At 35.2% G+C, this 22,248-nt stretch overlaps 2 protein-coding genes across 3 annotated transcripts; one reads left to right on the forward strand and one right to left on the reverse strand.

The window, feature by feature from the left end:
• Positions 1–738: 738 nt before the first annotated feature.
• LOC122072144 (O-fucosyltransferase 7-like) lies at positions 739–10,057 on the reverse strand. 2 transcript variants are annotated; one of them, XM_042636706.1, is made up of 12 exons: positions 9,605–10,057; positions 9,025–9,123; positions 8,621–8,720; positions 8,422–8,489; positions 5,054–5,142; positions 4,787–4,967; positions 4,575–4,703; positions 4,337–4,470; positions 4,013–4,226; positions 2,172–2,356; positions 1,931–2,026; positions 739–1,292 (listed from the first exon to the last, which is right to left on the reverse strand). In XM_042636706.1, the coding sequence occupies exons 1-12, from the start codon at positions 9,752–9,754 to the stop codon at positions 1,139–1,141; spliced, it is 1,599 nt and encodes a 532-aa protein (XP_042492640.1). In that variant the 5' UTR covers positions 9,755–10,057; the 3' UTR covers positions 739–1,138. The 2 variants fall into 2 exon arrangements, with proteins under 2 accessions (XP_042492640.1, XP_042492641.1); XM_042636707.1 differs by lacking the exon at positions 9,605–10,057 and adding an exon at positions 9,287–9,526.
• A 2,820-nt stretch (positions 10,058–12,877) lies between these two features.
• Positions 12,878–13,958, forward strand: LOC122057550. The gene is made up of 3 exons (XM_042619689.1): positions 12,878–13,220; positions 13,306–13,748; positions 13,905–13,958. The coding sequence occupies exons 1-3, from the start codon at positions 12,878–12,880 to the stop codon at positions 13,956–13,958; spliced, it is 840 nt and encodes a 279-aa protein (XP_042475623.1).
• Positions 13,959–22,248: the final 8,290 nt, after the last annotated feature.

Below are 22,248 nucleotides of genomic sequence, written 5' to 3' on the forward strand. Positions count from 1 at the left end.
TGTGGTGGAATACAGTGTCTGATGATCCTGGCAGGTTTGGGTTAACCGGTGTTAACTCGGTCACCGCTCCGGTTCAGTGCGAACGGGGTGTGACAGATAGTGCCTCCTGTGAGTATATGAGAGCATGCAATGGTTGGAGGGCTATGGGTGACCACAGACCTCCATACCGTGAGATTAGATATATATTTGTTAGTGTCCTATTGGGTTTAGGATAGTTGTTAGCTAAGTTAGAGTTAGTTTCCTATTTTGATTATTTAGAGTTAGTTTCCTATTTTGATTATGCATTCTACTTTCCTATTTGGGTTATGACTATGTAATAGGTAGTCTATATATTGAATGAAAGGGGAAGAACCAACTGCATGGTTGTGACTCCCAAGTTACACCAATCTCTTTGTCTCTATCTTCTTTCTTCTTCTTTGAGTCTGGTTCTCAAATCTTTACACCTCCGATCGGGCACGCGCTGCCATTATTGCAATGTAGTAAAGTCAAAGCACCTGCACCAACACTGAAGTAAACTTGATTTTAGGGGCAGATTACCAGGCAATTTTCTAACCATCATCTCCATTCGCTTTACCCCCAAATCAGGCTGATATCTGTCTTTTTGTTGATTTACTTACCAGTGAGAACACCTGGAAACTTGGCTATTTAGTGCAAAATTCACACGGCAATCTATATGGACAGTGATTCAGAACCCCAAGCATGCAAAATATCAAGTGAACACAATGAAAGACAATGAGATCCATGGAATGTTCTTTTTCTCCTTCTTTTTATTGCTCTTCGTAGCGACCAATGGAATAGATACAAGAAAAGGCAGTTGTAGTTTCCAACAGCAACTGTATAACAAATAAATCATCCCCACCCCCCTCCCCCTTCTCCTTTTCAAGACTAGACCAACCTTTCCAACTGAATAGATGCATGTTTTACAAAGATAAATACAATATAGTTTGAGGTGTCTAAACCAGCTCCCTCAGTTTGCTCCATCTTCATGTACACTTGGATTTCCCCCCTCGGCTACCTAGACTCGGGATATAAACATTCTGCAGTAGCACTTCTAAAATGGGACAACCAGCTCCAAGAGATTTTTTGGAACAAAGAATTGATATGCACTTCATGAAGTAATTCAGTTGCTGTACCTAATCTACCGGTTGATATATGAAGTATTTGTGTTGTGTTGTCCCTTTCGACATAAACAATCTGGTAATGGATTCACATAAAATGCTTCTTCTGATCGAAACCTTTCTTTGCCCTTTGTTCCTGAGATGGGGCCTTTCCTCTTACGTGGGGACCCTTGCCTGTTCAATTGTCAAGATATTAGGGGAAGTGGAATTACATAATGCCAGTAACGAATTATATGAAAAATAATACCAGACATAAGAGGCAAAGTGTGTGTTCTACCAAAAATAAAAATAAAAATGAAGTGTGACCATTCAACAGGCCAGACAATTCTCTCAGATAATGTCATAAAAAAAAAAATTTAAAATTGAAATGCACCCTCTGGAAATTATTATGAAAAATTGGGCACATTGAGGAATACTAGGGTCAATGATTAGACTGGAAGCAATGAGCATCAATCAGATAAACCACTGACCAAAGAACCTGCTCAGCAGGAATCATGGACTGGATGAACACTTAAAAAAGATGCACCATAAGGAATAATACAGATTACAAACAACAACAATCTCAGACTTATTAACGGGGTCCTCTACGTGAATCCATACAAAACAAAATAGGAAAAAAAAGTCCAAACAAAAGAGATGCAAAGATGAGAGATGAGAGTAAGCCAATTTTGAGAGGCATATGTGTAAGCTATATGGCTAGCTGATGTAGCTATGTATGATTTCATTAATTAATGCATCAACTATTAATCACCAAGAAGAATGGAGAAACAAAACACCATATTCTATGGCAGTATCCCATCAAATGTGAATACCTTCTTTTGTGGATTTCAATTATTTTATCTGATAGGCCCTTGCCTTCTTTTAGTGATCCCCGCTCCACTTTATCAAACAGATGAACGAGTGCCTTCCTGATAGAGGAAGATGAGATTAAAGAAAGAATTAGAATAATTAGAAACTTGGATTTTTTTTTCTGGGGGGGGGTTTGGAATTGGATTTATTGGAACATATGAGACAAAAGCTGTTCAATTCTTGATATAAAAGAAAACATCTTGCCTGTCAGGAGAAATCGTCTTCCGGTGCCCCAAAAAACGACGGTGACCTTCAACTGCCCGGGCCATATTACCAGAGTATGAAGGAATAAAAATGTCACTCTCGACTGAAACAATGTAGTCAAGAGCAGCCATTTGAGATGCGTGACTCATAAAAGGTTCAAGCTCATCAGGAGATGCCAATTTTTCCTGAAAAAAAAATGTTTACAGGACATGAAACAATAAGTTTTAATGTTCCATCCACATAATTGACAGATCAACAGAAAGTGGCCCGAAGAAGAATATGATTTTTCAGAAGAAATTTATTCCCAGAACTGAACCATGGTTGCAGTGCAGATACAAAAAAGGGGATCAACCAAGAATCGGGAGGCAACCCTCTCCCCCCCACCAAAAAAAATGTAATGGGTATATCTGATGCACAAATATAATATTGCATGACGATTAGGACAAGTATTTATCAAATTAAAAATTTAAATAAAATGATACATAAAACTAAATGGAATGTGATATCCAAAACAGTGGGAAGGAGTTCAAATTGGAAAGTCTCTGAAACCTCTTTGTGAATAAGTTCCTCTGGACTGCACACCTAGTTGGATATCTAAGGAACTAGTATAGATTGGCACAACAACAAACTCCCACACACCTACCAGTGATTGAACACCCGACCTCTTGGCTCTAATACCAGGTTACAACACCTTATCCCGAAAGCTCGAGCTACTAGAAAAAATACCCAACAATGTATATCAACAGTTTGGCGTGATTTTTTCTTCATTTTTTGGGTATATTGTAAAGAGCAGTTTCTTCACATGGCACACGAGGAATCTCTACATGGACATCATTGGACTTCATTTATCTGCCACATCACAGATCGCTTAGCACTCTGAAATTTGTGACATCTCTCTCCATGCAAACAGAATTTTCAACCAAACATCATTATACAACATGACATACTGAAAAATCTTAGTCAACATTTGGATGGTTGAAAGAATAGACCCCATGAAAGGTTGGCCACATGATTGAGTTTAACCATGAGATTCAATAGATGACTAGTTTTAAGAAAGAGCAAGAGACTCTAAAACCTGCAAGAGAAAGAGGAACAAAAGAGAGAAGAAAGTTTGCGAGAGAGAAAGAAGAGAGAGACGTAAGAGGGAGAGAAAGGGAGTTAAATGAATAGGCCAATTAGATAACTACGCCTCCTATTTATTCAATTGACAATTCCTACATCTAGAGAAAACCTAATTCCCTGAAAGTACAAAACTGCCCCTGGTATAAGAAGATCTCCAAAGTCAGGGGATACATCCCTAAACCCCTGGGGAAATGTGTACAGTACTTCCCCTGCTAATAACACCAACACAGTTTACATAAGCCCCCTATATATCCAACGGTTGAAATGGCCAAATTAGGTTTCCAACAGTTAATCCCTGAAAATAAAAGATCAAATTTCCAATACATGGCGGCTCATATGGTTGAGATAAGCCATGAAAATCGAGATGTGTTAAACAAGGATGACATATATATATATATAGGCTAAAAGAGTATTACATAATTACATAGAAGAAATAGAGCGTCGGTGTAGACATTTGTCTCTACACCGGCCTGTGCAGATTTTGGGTTTGTTCTTTCTTAGATGCTTATTCAATTCATATACGCATATCTGCTTTTGGTTTCTAAAAATTGTTTTGCTTCCAACATGAATGTTGGACTATAAATAATGCCTCCATTATACCATAGGTTGGGCATCTTTCACCCAAAACACTACCCCTTTCCAACGAACCATTATACTGGCAAAATTGGAATACCAACAGAGTGCAACGTTAAACAATCCAAGGAATGGGCAACCCACACCTTTCTCATTAATAGTGGAAAGCGAGATTGAAGATCAGTCATCTGAGAATCACCACCATATATTTCTCCTGCAGCAATGTAAATTGGTGTGCTTGATGGGTATCCAAGAGCAGAAAGGAACATCCCAACCTCCTTTGGAGTTAAAGGACAGTATCCCTTCGCCCTCTGTTCCTCGGAATTAATCTCCTTTTCCTTCCAATATACAGTGTTCTCTCTACAGACAAGAAAAAGACCAGGTTAAAGATAAGAATAACCATAGAAGGCATGTCGTGTCCAAGAGATGCTCCATGGAAGCAATGGAAAGTTGGGACAAGCATATTTTACCTGATTATAGTTAGTTCATCTGCTTCAGCAGGCGACAGTCCATGTGTGCATCCACTGAAGGCTAGCATGTCCTTCTCATAACGTAAATGTAATGCAATGTAAGGTCCATAGGACCTCATGCGCTCCACCAATAACTGCAAGTAAACCGCAACGGGGAACCCTTAGATCATGTCATTGTAATTGCTGCATCAACTCATAGCCAACATTGAAATAAAGCAAGCAAGTTTTGGTTATTCACTTTTCCCATTGCCTCTATATGAGGGGCAAAACGAAGAGCCTCATAACAAGCACGGCAACGCAGCTTCTGAATGTCTGGAGGCAAGTTATTATTTGCCAGGCGAGAATCAGATTTGGCAGCTCGGATAACCTATGCAAGATGCAGATCAATGTTTTGAATTATCAATTGCATTGAGCGAATAGATCTTGCATGAAACATCCAGTGATACATACCTGATATTCTTCCCACATCCTAGCAATCTCATCTTCGTAGTAATCTAAACCAGACCAGCTCCTAAAATGCTTCACTGCTTTGGTAGTAGGTCCCAGTTCCTTTGGAAGTTTCTTAATAACTTTAATATCACTGGCCAGAGCACTTATAAAATGATCTTCATCAAAGACATCAGAAAAGTTGCTGCAATTGGAATGAAGATTTTTTAAGCATCAAACATCTCCACCTCAAATTGATATAAAAAATATGGACATGAGAAATAAGTTTACCTAGTATCTTGCCAAAATGAACGCTTATCAAGTTCTGGAATCACTAGGATAGCATTTATGATACGGGCCACAGCTACCATGTCACAAATCTGCATTCACAATAACAATTCCTTTCAAATCCAGAAGAGGGCTTTAAGTAGTTGCATGTGCTGTATAGGTTTTATATGTCTCTATGTGCTAAAAGGCCTAATATTTAACAGTCCTCTTGTCTCACTGTACAACAGGTAGCAATTCCTGAACAGATCGGTCAACCTTTCCCAACCTATCTGAGCACCTCCCCCTCAACACCCAAACAACAAGAGTTGAGCGCTGGACTAATTACAACTTAGTCTTAATTCCACTGGATTTAGGGTAAGGAATTGATGGGAACTAAGTGGTAGAAAAGAAGAACAATGGAGTAAGAAACAAAATATTTCATAGTAGGTACCAAATTTTAATGGTGGATTCCTTCTACCGTTTCTCATGGTGCAATTCCTATGGAAACCTATCATTCCCCCCCCCCTTACGATGCCAGATCCTCTCCCAGACCATGTCCTCCTGCAACAATCTCACACCATCCAAAGGGTGTGGGGACACACACCCAATAAATGGTGTGAGATTGTTGCAAGAGGTCATGGTCCAGGAAAGGATCCGGGTTCTCTTTAAATTCCCATTCATTTTTTTACCCAATTATTCTTGTCATTTTTCCCTTAAAACTCCTAAGACCCTATTTCTCTCCCTCGAAAACGCAAGCCATATTTCCTACTTCTATTTTGGTCCTAAAGTTCAACTCTTTGGGTTACTCTTTTTTCTAACCAAGTGGATAATAATGGCTGCTCTGACTCACCACCAAAGACTTGCAAATGAATTAATGGGATCCTGGTTACTTCCTTGCAACAAAATTAGAATCCTCAGACAAGATCAAAGGGAGGTAAGAATACAACCATGATTGAGAAATTTTAATAACAAAGGAAGAAGTAAGAAAGTTGAGAAGATATGACTTGAAGAACCTCACCTCAAGCCTATGCCAGCATCTCACCAACCAAACCAGCCTCTCACCAGGAACAAAATCTACCTGCAGCTCTATTTCTCACAGAAGAATTGTAGAAACTCAATTTCATTCAAATTCTGATTTCAAGTGTTTACAGGCAGAACTTTTATGCAGAGGTTCGGAGGGTTCTAGACTCTCATTAGAACTTCCTCCTAGACTTAATTGCCTACATATTTCCAAGGTATTATATCGGACTCCTTTCAAGATATTTAATGAACCTTACATTTACAAAGTCTTCCACAACTAACAATGAAGCTAACTTATTGACATCCCCAAGACTTCACAGCTTTAGAGGACTATATAGTATATACAACTAACTAGTTAAATTTGTACAGACCACTTATCCCTCATATACGAGCTTTCAAAAGAGGCTCATTACAATAGAATACATAAAAATACTAAATCTATGGCCCATATAACCCATTAGGGCTACTTATTTAACCCTTAGACTATGATTTGAACTTGTTCTGGCGTGAATACTTGTGCTAGAATCTCTCTTAATCTACAACAGCTCTCACTTGCTAGAAAAAACTCAACCTCAACTTTTGTAGTGATGACGAGGTAACAACATGTGAGTAGTAGCTTTGACCAGTCTTACACAAAACTCAGGTGATGTATTGACTTTAGGGAAAGTTTTCAACCCCAGGAACTTTCTCTTCAAAGTATTCGGGTGGAATGAAGAACATGATATTGTCAACTTCTTCACCCTCCGCTTCAGCTTCCATTGTACTAGCAGATGCCTTAGATTCCTCATCATTGTCATCCTCAGTAATCTCTCTTGATGGAACCAAAGATAAGACATAAGTGCCATAGGTCACCACCATCTTCATCATCAACGTGTTGTTCCCCAACCTCCTCAGGAGAAAGTCCATCACAAAGCTCTGCTGGATTGGCATCGATGACTGCCGCAATAAATTCTTTTGGAGTTGGGGGCAGAACTTAGCAAAGTGACCATACTTGGCTTCAAGCATGACAGAACTGCCTGATCATGTCAGTGATCTTGTTGACAATATTTGTTGGGTCAAAGTTCCTTGAACTGGGTTTAGCCATAGCTCTAATACCTAAATAAAGGAGACTGATTCAAGCTTTGCAAGAAAATTAGAATCCTCAATAGACAAGATCGCAGGGAGGTGAGAACACAACCAGAATTGAGCAATTTTAATAACAAAAATAAGAAGATACGACTTGAAGAGTCTCTCCCCAAGCCTAGGCTAGTATCTCACTTACCAAGGAAGGTAGGAACAGAACCTGACTGCAGCTCTGTTTCTCACAAAAGAAATGTATAAACTCATATTCATTCAAATTCTGATTTCAAATGCTTATAGACATCTCTTTCAATGGAGAGGTTAGGAGGGTTATAGGCCCTCATTAGAACTCTATACATATCCAAGGACTACATTGAGTCTCTTTTCAAGATATTAAATGAACCTTAAAATTTCAAGGTCCTTCACAACTAACAATGAAACTAACCTATTGACATCCCCAAGAACCTATTTAACCCATTAGAGTAGGATTTGAGCTTGATTCGACATGAATACTTGTGTTGGAACCTCTCTTGATCTACATGATGAACCTTCTTGAACACAAGTCCACGATACCTTCTAAAGTAGGACTGGCAAATAGCCAATCACTATCCACTTTGGGCCAATAAGGTCTTACCATCAGCAGTCAATGCAGACCAACCCATTGCCACTCTAAATTGTCAGCTGCAATAGGTGGCAGAAGAAGTGAATAGTATTAGCTTAGGATTAACCATCAAGTGCACAGGAAATGGATTAAAAAGATGCTGTGAGCCACTACATCACTTACCTGATCTAGGCCATATAAAAAAACAAGCAATAGAAAAAACCTAAGAAATAACCAATTCCTAGAGAACAATAACAAGATATCGTAAAATTCAAGCATAGTTATCAGTAAGTAACAAAAGATCCACCAACCTTATGTGATTAAATTTACTACCACCATCCATAACAGAAGCTTGTGAGGTCTAGTATACCAGAATAGGAACAGGGCAACCGGAAAGATTTGAACACAAATCTTAACCCAAAACAGAGAGCTCATTACTAGTCATCCACAACATTAAGGTTCTTTACTAACTACGAATTATTCATTTGGTGGAGACGCTTTACATTTTCTCCATTTTTACCTACCAAAATCACCCTGATGGAGAAAAAGCATAATAAGTGGGAGATGGTATACATTGCACCTCAGGCTGATAAAGATCCTGGCTACTGGTCATTGAGAATCACGCATGATATGCAAATAGATGCATACTCAGATGAATATGTAGATACATAAAATACATACATAGATCCAGATAGAGGGGAAGGTTACTGACCCCAGCCCGCATCTGATTGAGACCACCATTAGTGTGAACGAGCAGGTAACCCCGGGTCTCTGGAGGAGCTGAAAGGCAGGGGAACATTTAAGTAAACAAATAAGAAAACGCATTCTCCCATTGATGATATAGGCAGAAAAGGATCTTAGGAAATGGATATCTTCACAATTAAATTAGTCCATAACAGCACTTGTCTTACATGTATAGGATGAACTACGCTCAACACAGGGAACAAAATCACGATTACGTGGTTGCTTCCACAACTTCTCAGAATCCAAAATTTCCCTTGCACCATCCAACTGTCAAGTCTAAAGGAGTGAAAACATGAAAGATGCATGACTACTTTGTATCAAGAAGAACATCTAGATCTAAGACACTGTGATCGACGGGACATCAGATTGGATTAAACAGTTCCATATCTGGTGGCACTGGCAAGCATAAAACAGATAATGAAACAAACTATAAATTTCTTTTGTTTTTTATTTTTTATTTTTTATTTTAAGGAAAAGCAAACGAAGATAAACAGGATCCTACCCACATAATATATACCAATATAAATTAACTCAAGAAACCCGAAGTAAACAGAAAAGAAAACACAAAAACCTTATGCAAAGGAGGTGGCGCTTTGGACCATTGGGGCGGAGAGAACTCTTGCATCCACCTTAGTTCAGTGACCCACCTCTTGCGTCCAATTTCACGTTGCTGCAGCAAATAAGAAGACCATAGATCAGCACAACTACCCGTTTAAAACACTACCACTATTAATATTATAAATACAAAAGAAAAAAAAAAATCATTCCCATATTGGAAATGAAAATGGATACCTTATGACCAAATAAAGAAAAAAAGAAAATAACATGGATACCTGAAGTAGAGAGGACAATAATTTCACAAGAAACATTTGAGGAATAGATATTATAACAAACACTGAAAATTTTATGAACAAAGAAACGAATTATTAGAAGAATAATAACGAGATAAATTTCCTAATTCGCAGAATCCAAATAAAAAAAAAAACCGTAATTCTCCAAGAAACTAAACCCTAACAACAACCCAAAGCTGCAGCAGATAAGAACAATGAGAACTGAAAATCCTGCAAGGAAGCAAGACTTGAGCGGAAATACAGAGAACCCATTAAAGTAATTCCTATAAAAAAAAAATCAAAATTTGTGTGGGTTGTTACCGTTGGAAACTTGTAAGATTCGGGAAGCGTCGGGACATTGGAGGAAGGAAGAACGTGTACAGAGAGCAGAGCCACTAAAGCTATTGCACATATGGAACAGATTAAGACCATTCGCAGCACGACAAAGGTTCTATGCCTACGCTTCTGCATCTCTCTCTGTGTCTCCCTCCCTCTTTCTCTTTCTGTTTTTTTCTCTAAAACCCAGAAGCAGAGGGAACACAAAAAAACATTAGAGCAAGTTTTTCAGTTAAGAAGGAAAGAAGGAAGGAAGCCTCGTAGTAGTTAGGCTAATTCTTGTTGGTTATTTATTCTGGTTTTGCTTGCTACTCCAGTTTCCCTATGCTTCCTACTGGTTTTGTTTGTTTTTAGAATTCGCTTTTCATTCTTATCATCTTCAAAACTAAAAAAAGAAAAGTAAAACACAGAGAGAGAGAGAGAGCGTGTAGTTCCGTGACGAAGAGGGGGTTAGAAGCGTGGAAGGCTAAAAGCAGAACTTTGGAAAAGAAAAAAAGAAAAAAAGAAAAAAAGAAAAAAAGAAAAAAAGAAAAAAAGAAAAAAAGAAAAAAAGAAAAAAAGAAAAAAGTGGAAGAAGAATAGAGGAGTCATATAGCTTTGCAGTAGTCTTGAGAATACCTCTAGTAACAAACAAATATACCCTAACATCAAATAAACTTATAAAAACAAATTAGCTTTCCAAAATAGTTATTTATAGTCATTAATAAGCAATAACTACTAATAAAATTTTTATTCTTATTATTATTTTTTTTTAGGTGTTACATTTTGGGAAGAGGTTCTTCACCTAGCTCAGTGCTCACTCTCTCTGTGGAGATAGATATGTCTTTTCATAAGGGCGGAGAAAGATTCAATCAACACTAATATATAGTGTTGGTCCATCCGATCATAGGATTTTAGGTGATAGATATAATATTTGCCATTAGGTTCCAAATTTAGTGTACAAGTAGATCTAATAGTACTCGAAGTCTTTAATTATTTATCGGATTTGAATTCAATTAGAGTTGGTCTAAAAAAAACATGTTACCTAATAGTATGTTGCCTGTGCCCAAACACAAATGGAAGCAAAATGACCACCTTACCTATGTGAATACAAACAATCTCACTATTGTTGATGCTCTCACGTTTATTGTGATTGGCCCTTATGCTGATGCAAGGACCATGCTAGCTATCACGTAGAGAATCCTCTCCCCAGATTGAATTTACTGAATTTTGAAATGTAACCCATCCAAACTATCTTTCTTATTAAGTAGTTAGATCTGCCTAATTATCCTTCCATGTGACTAGTTATATGATCAATCTTTGGAAATTTTCATATGTGGACTGACTATAGGAACTTTTACATAAATTTATGGTAGTTATTAAAATAGTAACTAGTGATATTTATATATGGATGCATCTTCCTTTTTTCGGGTAAGACATATGGGTGCATTTTATTGTTGTCAAAATGGTGAAGTGAGAAGTAATCTTCTTTTGAATGTTCATTTTCTTATTTACAAAAAAATTATTTAAAATAGTGGTAAAAATGAATTTTCAAAATCCCCCTAACTTAAAAGTAGCTTATCATTAATTACCTCAGCGACAAGACTTACCTTTGTAGAACCCCCCCCCCCCAAAAAAAATCATTGGCTACAAGTAATATTTTCACTTTATATATAATTATTAATATTTATTTTGCTGAGAAAAAAAAATATATCACAATTAGTAATACACCAGTATCTTACAAAAAACTAAAAGATTGTGTCCTTACCCTTCTTAGTAATTAATTAAACATTTTTATATAAAAAAATTCATAAATTATATTTTTTTAATTCATGAAATTATTATAAATAGTTGCAATACTCCAAGTGTTTATTATTAACGAAAAAGAATCTTTGTAAGCTCTACGGCTCTACATATCTCCAGGATCATCTAGGCTATGATCAACCTCTACGGCTCTACATATCCCTGTTTTCATCTCATTCTTGTGAGACGAGAATCACAAGATAAGGTTTACTGCATTAAGGTCAGAAATCAAACTCTCATCTCAAAATCCCTTTTTTTTTTTCTTTTTTTTTGTTTCATAGATTTGGATTTTTTTTTTCTAATCAAATGAAATTTGTGAGAACTCACGGGTGTTCTAAAACCGTCCTAATTTGCATCCCAAGATCTGAAAATTAGATTATCCCTGAAAGAAATAGAAGATTAGATTGCTCAAGAAAACCTTCTATAATGAAAATGAAAGTTCAAATAATCCATGAAGGAAACCATCTTCTGGAGTAAAAGTAGAATTGGAAAAGGTCATCAACACAGATCAAAAGTTCAGATCCAACTTGTTTTGTGGCCAGTGTTTCAACTTCTTTTATGTAAAGGAATGGAGATATATGGGGAAGGCTCACGGCTCACCTCACAAGCCTAATTAATGAAACAAGTAACACCTCTAAAAACTGATAATGCCATGGCAAGCCTACCCCAGTAGAAACGTTTTACTGAGGACAAGTTAATGTATTTGAAACCCAACAAATATAAGCACCCCAGTAACTAAAGGGAAGAATGAAAATTGTGGTGATTTGACAATGTCTTATGAGATCTACATTTTTTGAACACTGCCTAGGTTTCAAACATTACTAATTAATCAGACAAATTATAAATGTTTATAGTATAGAACCACCAAATCAAGATTAGAATAGTGGAACAGAATATTCTAAATGCAATCTCCCCCTTCTAACATATGGGTACCTTGTTAAAGTTTTAGATTTATTTCAGTGAATGGAGAATTCTTCTGCCATGATCTGTCCCTGATAACTATTTTTGCTGGAGTGGGTTTAATCATTGTTGTTTGATTAGTGTTTAAAAGTGATAGATTGTGACTTGAATTTTAAGAAATATATTATACTAATAAGATTTAACACCAAAGGATCTGTAATGGATGTCAACAAAACTATTGGTTGATAAGAGTTTTAAGAGTTGATTGCTTACAATGTCAAGCTTTTCTTTTCTATATAGTCTTATGTATGTAGCATGCTAATGAAACTATAGTAAGGTCTTCTTACTTGATTCAGAAAATGATCATAAGATGTAAATGACCAATGCTATTGTAAAGGCTATGCATGTTGGTGGGACTTGAAAACTTGATTATCCAAAGGCTATTTGCTTATGTAATGTAATTATTAATATGATTTATTTGTTTATTCATATGAAATGATTTTTATGTTTTTTTTTATTTTTTATTTTTTATTATTATTATTTTTTTTATGTTTCAATTTTCAACAACTAGGAAAAATGGGAAAACAAAAAGATAAGTTTTGGCAACATGTTGAGCCACTTGATAGTTCACACTTTAAATGTAAATTTTGTGAAAAACAAGTTTATGGAAGGGTCACTCGCCTCAATTATCATTTAGCTAAGGTTAGTGGTCATGATGTTACCCCTTATGAGAAAATATTTGATGATGTTCAAGCAGAAGCTCTTCTTGCTATTAATTTTGAATCAAGTAATAAAAAGCGTAAGAGTTGTACCAGTGGTAAGAGTATAGCTGGTTCCTCTCATTTAACTATAACTAGTCAAAGGCAGTCTACAATGGAGGAAATGATCCCTAAGATGGATAAATCAACTTGGGAGAAATGTTTGCGTGACTTCTTTATTAAAAATAATATTTCTTTCAATGTTGTTCAGTCGGATGCTTTCATCAAGTTTGTGAAAGTGCACAGCCTGTTATGGTCCTAATGTTTCTATTCTAAGTTATGAAACCCTTCGTGGAAGAATAATCCCTGAAGCAAGAAAGGACCTTGAAAAATATACTGAAAAAGTAAAATTTTCTTGGAAACAAACTGGTTGCACAATTATGTCTGATTCATGGACTGACTTGAAGAAGCGGTCTTCTCTTAACGTGATTGCATATTCCTTGGGTGGTGCTCTCTTTTTGAGGTCAGAGGAGTTTTATCATGCTAGATTGACTGGTCCTTATATATTTGATATTTTTGATAGAGAGATTCGAAGTGTTGGCCAAAATTCAGTGGTTCAGATAATTTCAGACAATGCATCCAATTATTCCAGTGCACTTGATGTGCTTATTAGAAAGTATCGTTGGTTGTTTAAGACTCGATGTGCAGCCCATGGTATTAATCTAATGTTGAAGGACATCTATGAAAAGGTTTTTTGGGTTCAAGAAATTTTTGATGAGGCGAAAAGAATTATTGACTACTTGTACAAGTCAATAATTGTCTTATAATTAATGAGGAGTTTCACAAACGAGGATCTAAAATATCCTTACAAAACTAGATTTGCTTCAAACTTTTTAATGCTTCAGTCAATTGTTGAAATGGAAGAGAAGCTTAGACTTCTAGTTGCATCAGCTGAGTAGAGGAGTCTAAGAAATTCTAGATCTGTTGAAGCAGATAGAGTAGTGTACATTATTCAAAGGGAGTCGTTTTGGAATGATTCAAAAGAGATTTTGAGATTTATGGAACCAATCATTCGAGTTTTTCATTTGGTTGATGGTGATAGGGCTACATCAAGATATTTGTATGAAGCCATGGAAAGAGCCAAAGAGGTATTGGAAAAGCTTTATGAGGTTGACCATCGGTATGACCAAAATTTGGATATATTTGATGAGAGAAGGGATGAAAACATTTTACATACCATTCACTATGCAGCTGCTGTTTTCATCCCTACTTATTTTTTTGAGTGAAAGATTCAAAAAGATTCCTCAATTGAAAGAAGCAATAGATTTCATTGGTGAGATATTGATTCCACAAGATGAGAGGAAAGAATATAATGGACAATTTGCAGTATACCACATGAAGTTTAGCACTATTTTTACTCCCAGTGCCAAGACGCTGATAGAAACTAATCATACTAGTAAGTGTAATAATTACTTTCTTTTTAAAAATTTTAGTTTATTCTTTCTTATGTAAAAATTACTTGTCATTTAAAATTGTATATTTATATATATTTTTTTTCTTTTACCAATGACAGGGGTTTGGTGGCATATGCAAGATGATGCTATTCCTATCTTACAGAAGTATGTCATTCGAATATTGAGCCAACCATGTAGTTCTTCGTCTTGTGAGAGAAATTGGAGTGCCTGGGATGCAGCACAAACAAAAATGAAAATAGATTGTCAGTAGTGATGTTAGATGATTTAGTTTATGTCAAAATGAATTCGTTGATGATGGAAAAGAGAGGTGAACTTGAACAAAAAAACATGTTGCCCATTAATCTTGACAGTATTAGTGTCAATGATTTTGATTAGAGCATTGAGGACGTTGACAAAGAGCTAGAGAGATTATTGGATGATGTGGATGATAGCATCACTGAAGACTTGCTATTTGGTGCAAGTGCTAGTTTTACTGAGAGCGAGACTCAACCCTCAGATAGTATTATCTAATTTAGTTAAGTACTTATGTTGTGGTGATGTAATAACTTTTGTTATGCTTTTGTGGATGTTTTGTTTTATTTAGACTAGTTTTTCCTTTTAAGCATGGATGATGGAATAATGGAACTAAGTGAGTCATGGATTGAATGATGTGATTTTGAACTTTTGTAGTCCTACAAGACAATTTCTTTAGAAATTGGATTACTGTAACTATTGTTTCCATCACTCAATGACAGTTTTTTCCTAGTTTTTTATTGTATTATATACTTGAACTATAGTAATTTGCTCTTTCTAGTGTACATATAAAGTTAATTTATTGATAAATAAAAAAGATACAATAAATTATAAAAAAAAAGTCCGAATTTTTTGCCCGATTTTTATTTTTGTAATTGAATAATTCTCGAATCCGAATCGAAATCTGATTTTTATTTTGTCTGCTTTTTTGACAAAACCTTTAAATTAACCAGTCGAATTATTCTGAATAATTCTCCATCCAAATAATTCCCGAATCCGAATTTTCTAACTATGTACATAACTAAACTAATTTAGCTTAAATAATATAAAAGTAAATAAAAGTAAGCATAAGCATAATTAATTCTAAAATTCTCCAAATGTCATATTTAATCTTTTATATTTTGTCTTTTATTTGTGATTATGATAAGAGTACTACTTCTGCTTTTCTTCCTATTTTCTTTGTTCTTACATTTCTTATATCATTTTTCCTAAAATTGTATCTAACAAAAAATATATATATATATATATATATATAAATAATTTTTTTTTTTACAAATGCAACTTTATTTTAAAATCTTCATGATAAATAATACAATTTCATTATCTGAATTTGTTAAATTCTATATTTCACAAGATTATTAATTATTAAAAAAGTGATTTGGACCATTTGGTGGAATCCCAGTGCCCTCCTAAGTCCACTTCCTTCCAGCTTCAACCCTCAAAGCCCAAATGCATATTCCTTTCTTAATTAATACTTTTAATTTTCACTTACTTTAAGGTTTCATGGGAAGAATACAATTAAATGATAATATTATATGTCTCAAAGATTGATTAGGGTTCTGAGTTGGAATAATTCTTTCTTGGTGAGAGCACTATGATCTAAGAGATCTGAAAGCTTGGACTTTAGGGGCAGACAAATTTTTATTAAGATAGCACATGGAGAGAGAATTCCATACTCTATTTAATAATCACCGATCAAATCCCATCAGATAGACACATCATGAAATGATGGATGCCCAGATCCCATTTTAACCTAATCCAATGTTTCTTAAATTTCACATTAGAAATTAAGAAATTTATCCATCAAAACTGAGGGGAGTCTGAGAAGGGCCCTAAATTAAGCAGTCAGCACAGATTAGTAATCTTAATTTTCACCTATGGTGGAGAGAATCTTTTCATTCCCTTTGATTGGACTAAGAAAGGGTGCTTTGGACATTTACAATAGAGGATAGACGTAAGTTAGTAATAACATCAACTATTATAGGAGTCCAATCAAAACATCACACCCCTATGTTTCGCCATTTTGAAGAATAGCGAAGTCGCTAAAGTGATGTATTTGACTATAGGATGTTAAGTGGTCAGACCTAATATTTACTACATGGTAAATTAGATAATATATTTTTTATTTTGTATAAATAGGTCTTATGGTATCATACTGTATATCTTGGTTGCTTATCAAATGTAAACTTAATTAGAGTTGTACATGTGACAATATAAAGTTTTAAAGGTTCATTATATTTTGAAAAGTAAAAAAATAGTTAAAAATACAAAGAAAATATGCTAATAAATGAGGGTGAGTGATTGAGATTTACAGTGCAACTTGATATGTGATTGATCTTGACTATACCTTTTTTATTCAACGGTTGAATTTGTAAATTATCATTTTCTACGTGGCATTGCATATTGTCATGTAGGCATTGTATATTGCCATGCAGTTCATAAAAACTTCACGTGTAGATCGACTACAATAAACTTCCCATAAAAAAATGCCCACTATTTGTTCTCTTAAGTTTAACTTTAAGAAATACAATAAATTATTCTCTAAAAAATAAGTTGCGTTTGATTGTCTCCAAAAGGAGAAAGGGAAAGGAGAAAGGGGAAAAAGAATGACACACCTCAATTTTTCAACTTTCACAGGACATTGATTTTTGTTGCTTGAACAATTGTGTTTGTGATTGGATAATTTGATTTGCTCAGAATTTATGGGTATATTGTTTATTTTATAATTTTGCTCAAGTCACTAATTAAGCTGAATTGAAGTTGCTCAATAAATATAAATAGAATTATAAATTATTTGAAAATGTTTGTTTCTTGCTATTTGAAAACATGTAGACTACCTTCGAATAAAAGTGAAAGGAGTATCTTACATGGTAACAGTAAGATATGCACTTGCTTTAATAAAAATAAATAAATAAATAGTAATAAATTATATATTTGAGATGAGTTATCAAATTTGATAAATGGGACTTGAACCAAAAAGATCACTTATGAATAGTCTCAATTCTCGAGTGTGGTATATCTTGAAAATTATAAAATAAAAGAAAAGTCTCTTCAAAAGCAACAAACATAGCACGAAACTAATAGCAATTTGGGATTCCAATTATTTAGACCCTAGTAGCCATTACGGAAATGAAATCCTAGAGAGTGTATTTTTCACCTTTGCCTTTGAGATTCTATTTTCTTTTTTCTATTCGTATATGTCTAATTGAAGATTATTTTTTTATATATTTTTATTTTTTGAGAAAAGGTTTTCTGAACCCCTGTGGCACATTATCACCTCTGTGTCTATCTCCCACCTCTTCATATAAAATTATCACACTGTCCTCCTATATGTAATACAATTTTGTTGCATCATATTGATGCGTACCCCTATACTGCTTGCTCATATATTGCTCTTTTTTTTTATTGCAAACCCACAATGATAAGTTGACTAAAGAGATCATAATCCTAGAGAAATAAAAAATAGAAATAACATTAATGACATTTATGGTGATCTATAAAATATGTTCTACCAAAAAAAAGATGATCTATAAAATATGTATCTCTTACCTCGATACAAGTACTTGTGCCCAAAATCAGAATGGAGAGACTATAGGGACAATAGTCATAAATCCTTGATGCATTAAATTATATTTATAAAACAAATAGGACAAAATACCCATTTTAGCCTATAGAATTATGGGTATTTTTTAATACAATTATGGGTAAAGTTTAATATCTCTCTCTAGCTACCTAGAATAGTTGAACATTGGTAGAGGAAAGTGTTTAGCACATCACCTATTTCTTTTGTTCTGCAAAGTGAAAGCTTTGTCTCAAAGGAAGCAAAAGAAAAGAATGGGCGAAAGCCCAAGAAGAAAATAATACAAGACGAAGGAGAAAAAAAAAATTATAATTGGGGGAAATGTAAATCTCTTGTAGAATCTATATAATAATAATAATAAAATATTAGGTCTTTAAAAAGAGAGTACTTGCTCATGGTATGGAAAGATGCTCAAAATCTTGGGCAGGAAGATTATAAAAGATACATATTATTGTTATAGTGGGTACTTTTAGAGAAAGTTACGTATCAAATTTGGTGATCCATCTCAACCGTAAAAACCTATCATATATAAGATTCTTAGACTTGTTTTTTCGACTCTTCAATTTCTTTATACAATATTTATAATATATGACTAATGTTTTATTTTTATAATATGGCAGTTGTGGTCCATGTATTATTGGAGCTAGAAACACAACCTCAGGGACCCCCCCCCCCAACACCCCTGGCCAAAAGGATTATTATTGTTCCTTACCCACTTCGTGACTATGGATTTAAATCATAATATTGGGATCAATACCAATCTTGGATGATATTGATATTGATATAGATCGGTTGATATGGATTGTATCAGATAATTTACCATTATATAAAAAAAAATCACTTTTTATCATCATTTTGTCGTTAGTACATGATATGACTAATACGATACCGATATCTTGAACTGTATTCGTGACACACATACACACATACAATCAATAACACTTACATCCTTTGCTTGTATAATTCAATTCTTGTGAATACAAAAAGGACTTTCAAGATGTCTCAGCTATGTCAAAATTTGAATTGCTTCAATGAAAAGGGTGAGGACTTAGAAAAAGGAATATCTCTCATGCTACTCTTATTTCCCAAGGAAGGGGAGTGATGCCTATGTGATTTTGTTTCATATATAATCTCTCTCTCTCTCTCTCTCTCTCTCTCTCTCTCTCTCTCTCTCTCTCTTCTCTCTCTCTGACAAAGGGGAGAATCTTTCATAAGGAAAAGGAAGAAATAGATTCATAAGAACACTAGTGTTGGCTAAGCTCCTGGACATAATTCTTTCCCCATTTAACTTTTGGGGAAAAGGACGTTGTTAGGATGCATTGTGTATAATAACATCTCGTTGTGTCTATCTCTTTTCTCCTTCCGATGGATTGAAGAATCTGATGGATCTAATCTGTATCAACGTTGATTGATACCAGTTTTGGGGATTCTGCTATAGTGGTCCCTACAGTAGAAATAATCTCCATCTCCTATACAATAAAAGATTTTAACAACACTTTGGAATTGGTGGAGAGAGAATAGGACCTTGGAAGTTGAGGTGCTCCCCTAAAGGTCTTGTTCTTTTCATTTGATTTTTATAGAAAACAAAAGGTAAATCAATCTAATTGCAGCCAATACGAGTCGATCAATTTGGCCATAATTGATCCCATTTCGGATTCCAAGTTCTTAAACCATACTTCCCCTATAAAATGACGTATATACCCCTATTATGGAAAGAGAGATATATACAAAGAGGTGCCAATGTACTATATACACAACCAGGTAGAAAAATCAATCCCATTACATACGTAATAACATGGACCAAGCCAATGTTTTGACTTTTGTGAATTGATGAACATTACTACACTTTTTTTTTGGTAAACATTGATGAACACTACTACATTTTTCGGCTTGGATTGTTATATTTGGACTGGAGAGACTGATGAACGTTGTAAGTTGGTGAGACTGTGACACGTGGTGCAATGTTTCAGATAATAATTGGAAAGTACTGGAGAGAGGACCGTTATAAATTAGGTGGCATTGTGACACGTGGTCAATAGTGTTTCAGAAAATAATTAGAAAGAAAAAGAGCCGCTTTCCTTTACCGGATTCAGAATATCTCTTTTTTCTTTGGCCAAAAATTCAGAATTTCAGATAGGCCGTACGTGTGTTAATATTGTACGGTCCGGAGGACGGTTCAGATTTCAGACTGGCTCGACCGTATATTATACAGAGCAACTGAGACAGCTGGACCAATTAAAAGTTAAACAACCTGACCAAATCATTACCCCAAGTTAAAGTCGTTGGCTGTTATAACTCTGATGAGCGTGGTATTAAATATGCAAGTAACTATAGGTGGGCCCCACAAAAAATCATTACTTTTTTTCTCTTTTTTGCCCGTTTTGGGGTTTTGTCGGACAAATGTCATTCGTGTTACTTTATTAATTAATAATAGAATATATATATATATATATTTTTTGAAGATTCTTTCATACATCTCATTGCTCTATGCATTGATATAATGGCTGCACAAATGGATAGAAAACTCTATTTCGTCGTGTGGTCTTTACATTAGCATGGAACCAATGAAGGGATAAGCACATCAATTAGAGGCTGGTATTTTGTATTTTATAATTAAGAGAAAAAGAACATTACTTGATCGTGTGACCCTTACATTCTCACACTGAAAAATAGGAGGGTTGAAAAAGAAAACCTTCGCCCATATGAAATATAAAATATCCACACCTATTGATACCATGTGCATCCCTAATCAGGCTTTGTGCTAGTGCAGGGACAGTGCAACCATAATGTTCATACCCCTTTACTTTAAGGAAGAGGGGTTCTTTCATGAGGGAGAAGGTCATCATTTTGCCAAACGGTCTTACTCGCCACCCCCTCAATTTAATTATGGGTGAGTGGACTTAATGGTGGGTTTGGATTCTTAAGCTCTTTAATGCGAAAAACAGATCACATGGGGCGGCAAACTGGCAATCTTGATCGAGGTCAAGATTTATTGAATTAGGAATACTTCCCATTCAAGTATTCATGATTTAATGGCGTGTGGGGCTCAACAATTTTGGTCCCAGTCCAGTCTAGACCAACTCCAGCCCAGAACCCATATCCGATCAGAATAAGAACTCAGAATGTCGGTGACACCATTTTGGGGTGAAGGGATTTAAAGTCCCATGTTAATACTTTGAACTCTTTAAGGACAAAATAATATTCTTACACTTCATGGGCCCATCTTTGGTAGGCGTTTCGACACAATAACCGTACGATTGACCATCTGGATCATTTAATGGTGCGGAGTGAGTATTTGTTGTGGATTTAATAATCTCACCGTGAAGCAAACACCACACAACCATTAATGAGTCAAAGAAAGCCAAAAGGGTCTTTTTCTTATTTGTATTAACGCGGCACCGTCACCGTCACGGTGCCGGGCTGAGGCCTAAGGGCCCTAGACTTTGGCTGACTTTTCCTATGATTTCTCAGGACAAGCCCAAACCTAAGGCTATGTTTGGTAGCCAAGGGTTATATGAGGTTTGAATGGCTTCTTGGCGTATCTTGCGTCAGATGCGTGGGTCAATAGGAAGGTATATGGGAGTAGCTTCAATGCACATAGGGGGAGGGCATCATAGTCTTTTCATGTCTGCATCAGTCTGAACGTTTTTATATGTAATAAATGGTAAATGGTAGTGTGCCCAGCATGTGTCATCCTCTCTTTTCTTCTTTTGAAAAGACCATTTACCCTCCTATGTCTAGCTATGTGATTGAGATATACTCTTAGATTATCAATATGATGGTGTAATGGAAGGAATTGAGGAAGTCAAAATTCTCCAAACTACTTAAAAGTAATATTAATAGGGTGGAGAGAAAATCTCTTCACCCATTGTGATTGGATTCGTGGAATATGAGTCTCGCATCATTAACACCCGTCCCCTATCATCGAATGTACACAATATCTTTCTTTGATTAAATGAAACGATTAAATTCCATGGAGTAAGAGATTTTTTTTCACCATTAGTTAAACAAACTCAATCCATATTAATTGACTTATTGCAAAAATAATGAAGATAATGACTAAAGAGAGAACCAATAACTTATCTTAAACATTGTCTAAAGACTCTAAACAATCATTCCAAAGCCTTAGTAATAATAATCTTGTAACTACAAACTTGATGGTAATCCATATGTTACTCTATC

The sequence above is a fragment of the Macadamia integrifolia genome, chromosome 2, assembly GCF_013358625.1.
Source record: "Macadamia integrifolia cultivar HAES 741 chromosome 2, SCU_Mint_v3, whole genome shotgun sequence".
Taxonomy (NCBI): domain Eukaryota; kingdom Viridiplantae; phylum Streptophyta; class Magnoliopsida; order Proteales; family Proteaceae; genus Macadamia; species Macadamia integrifolia.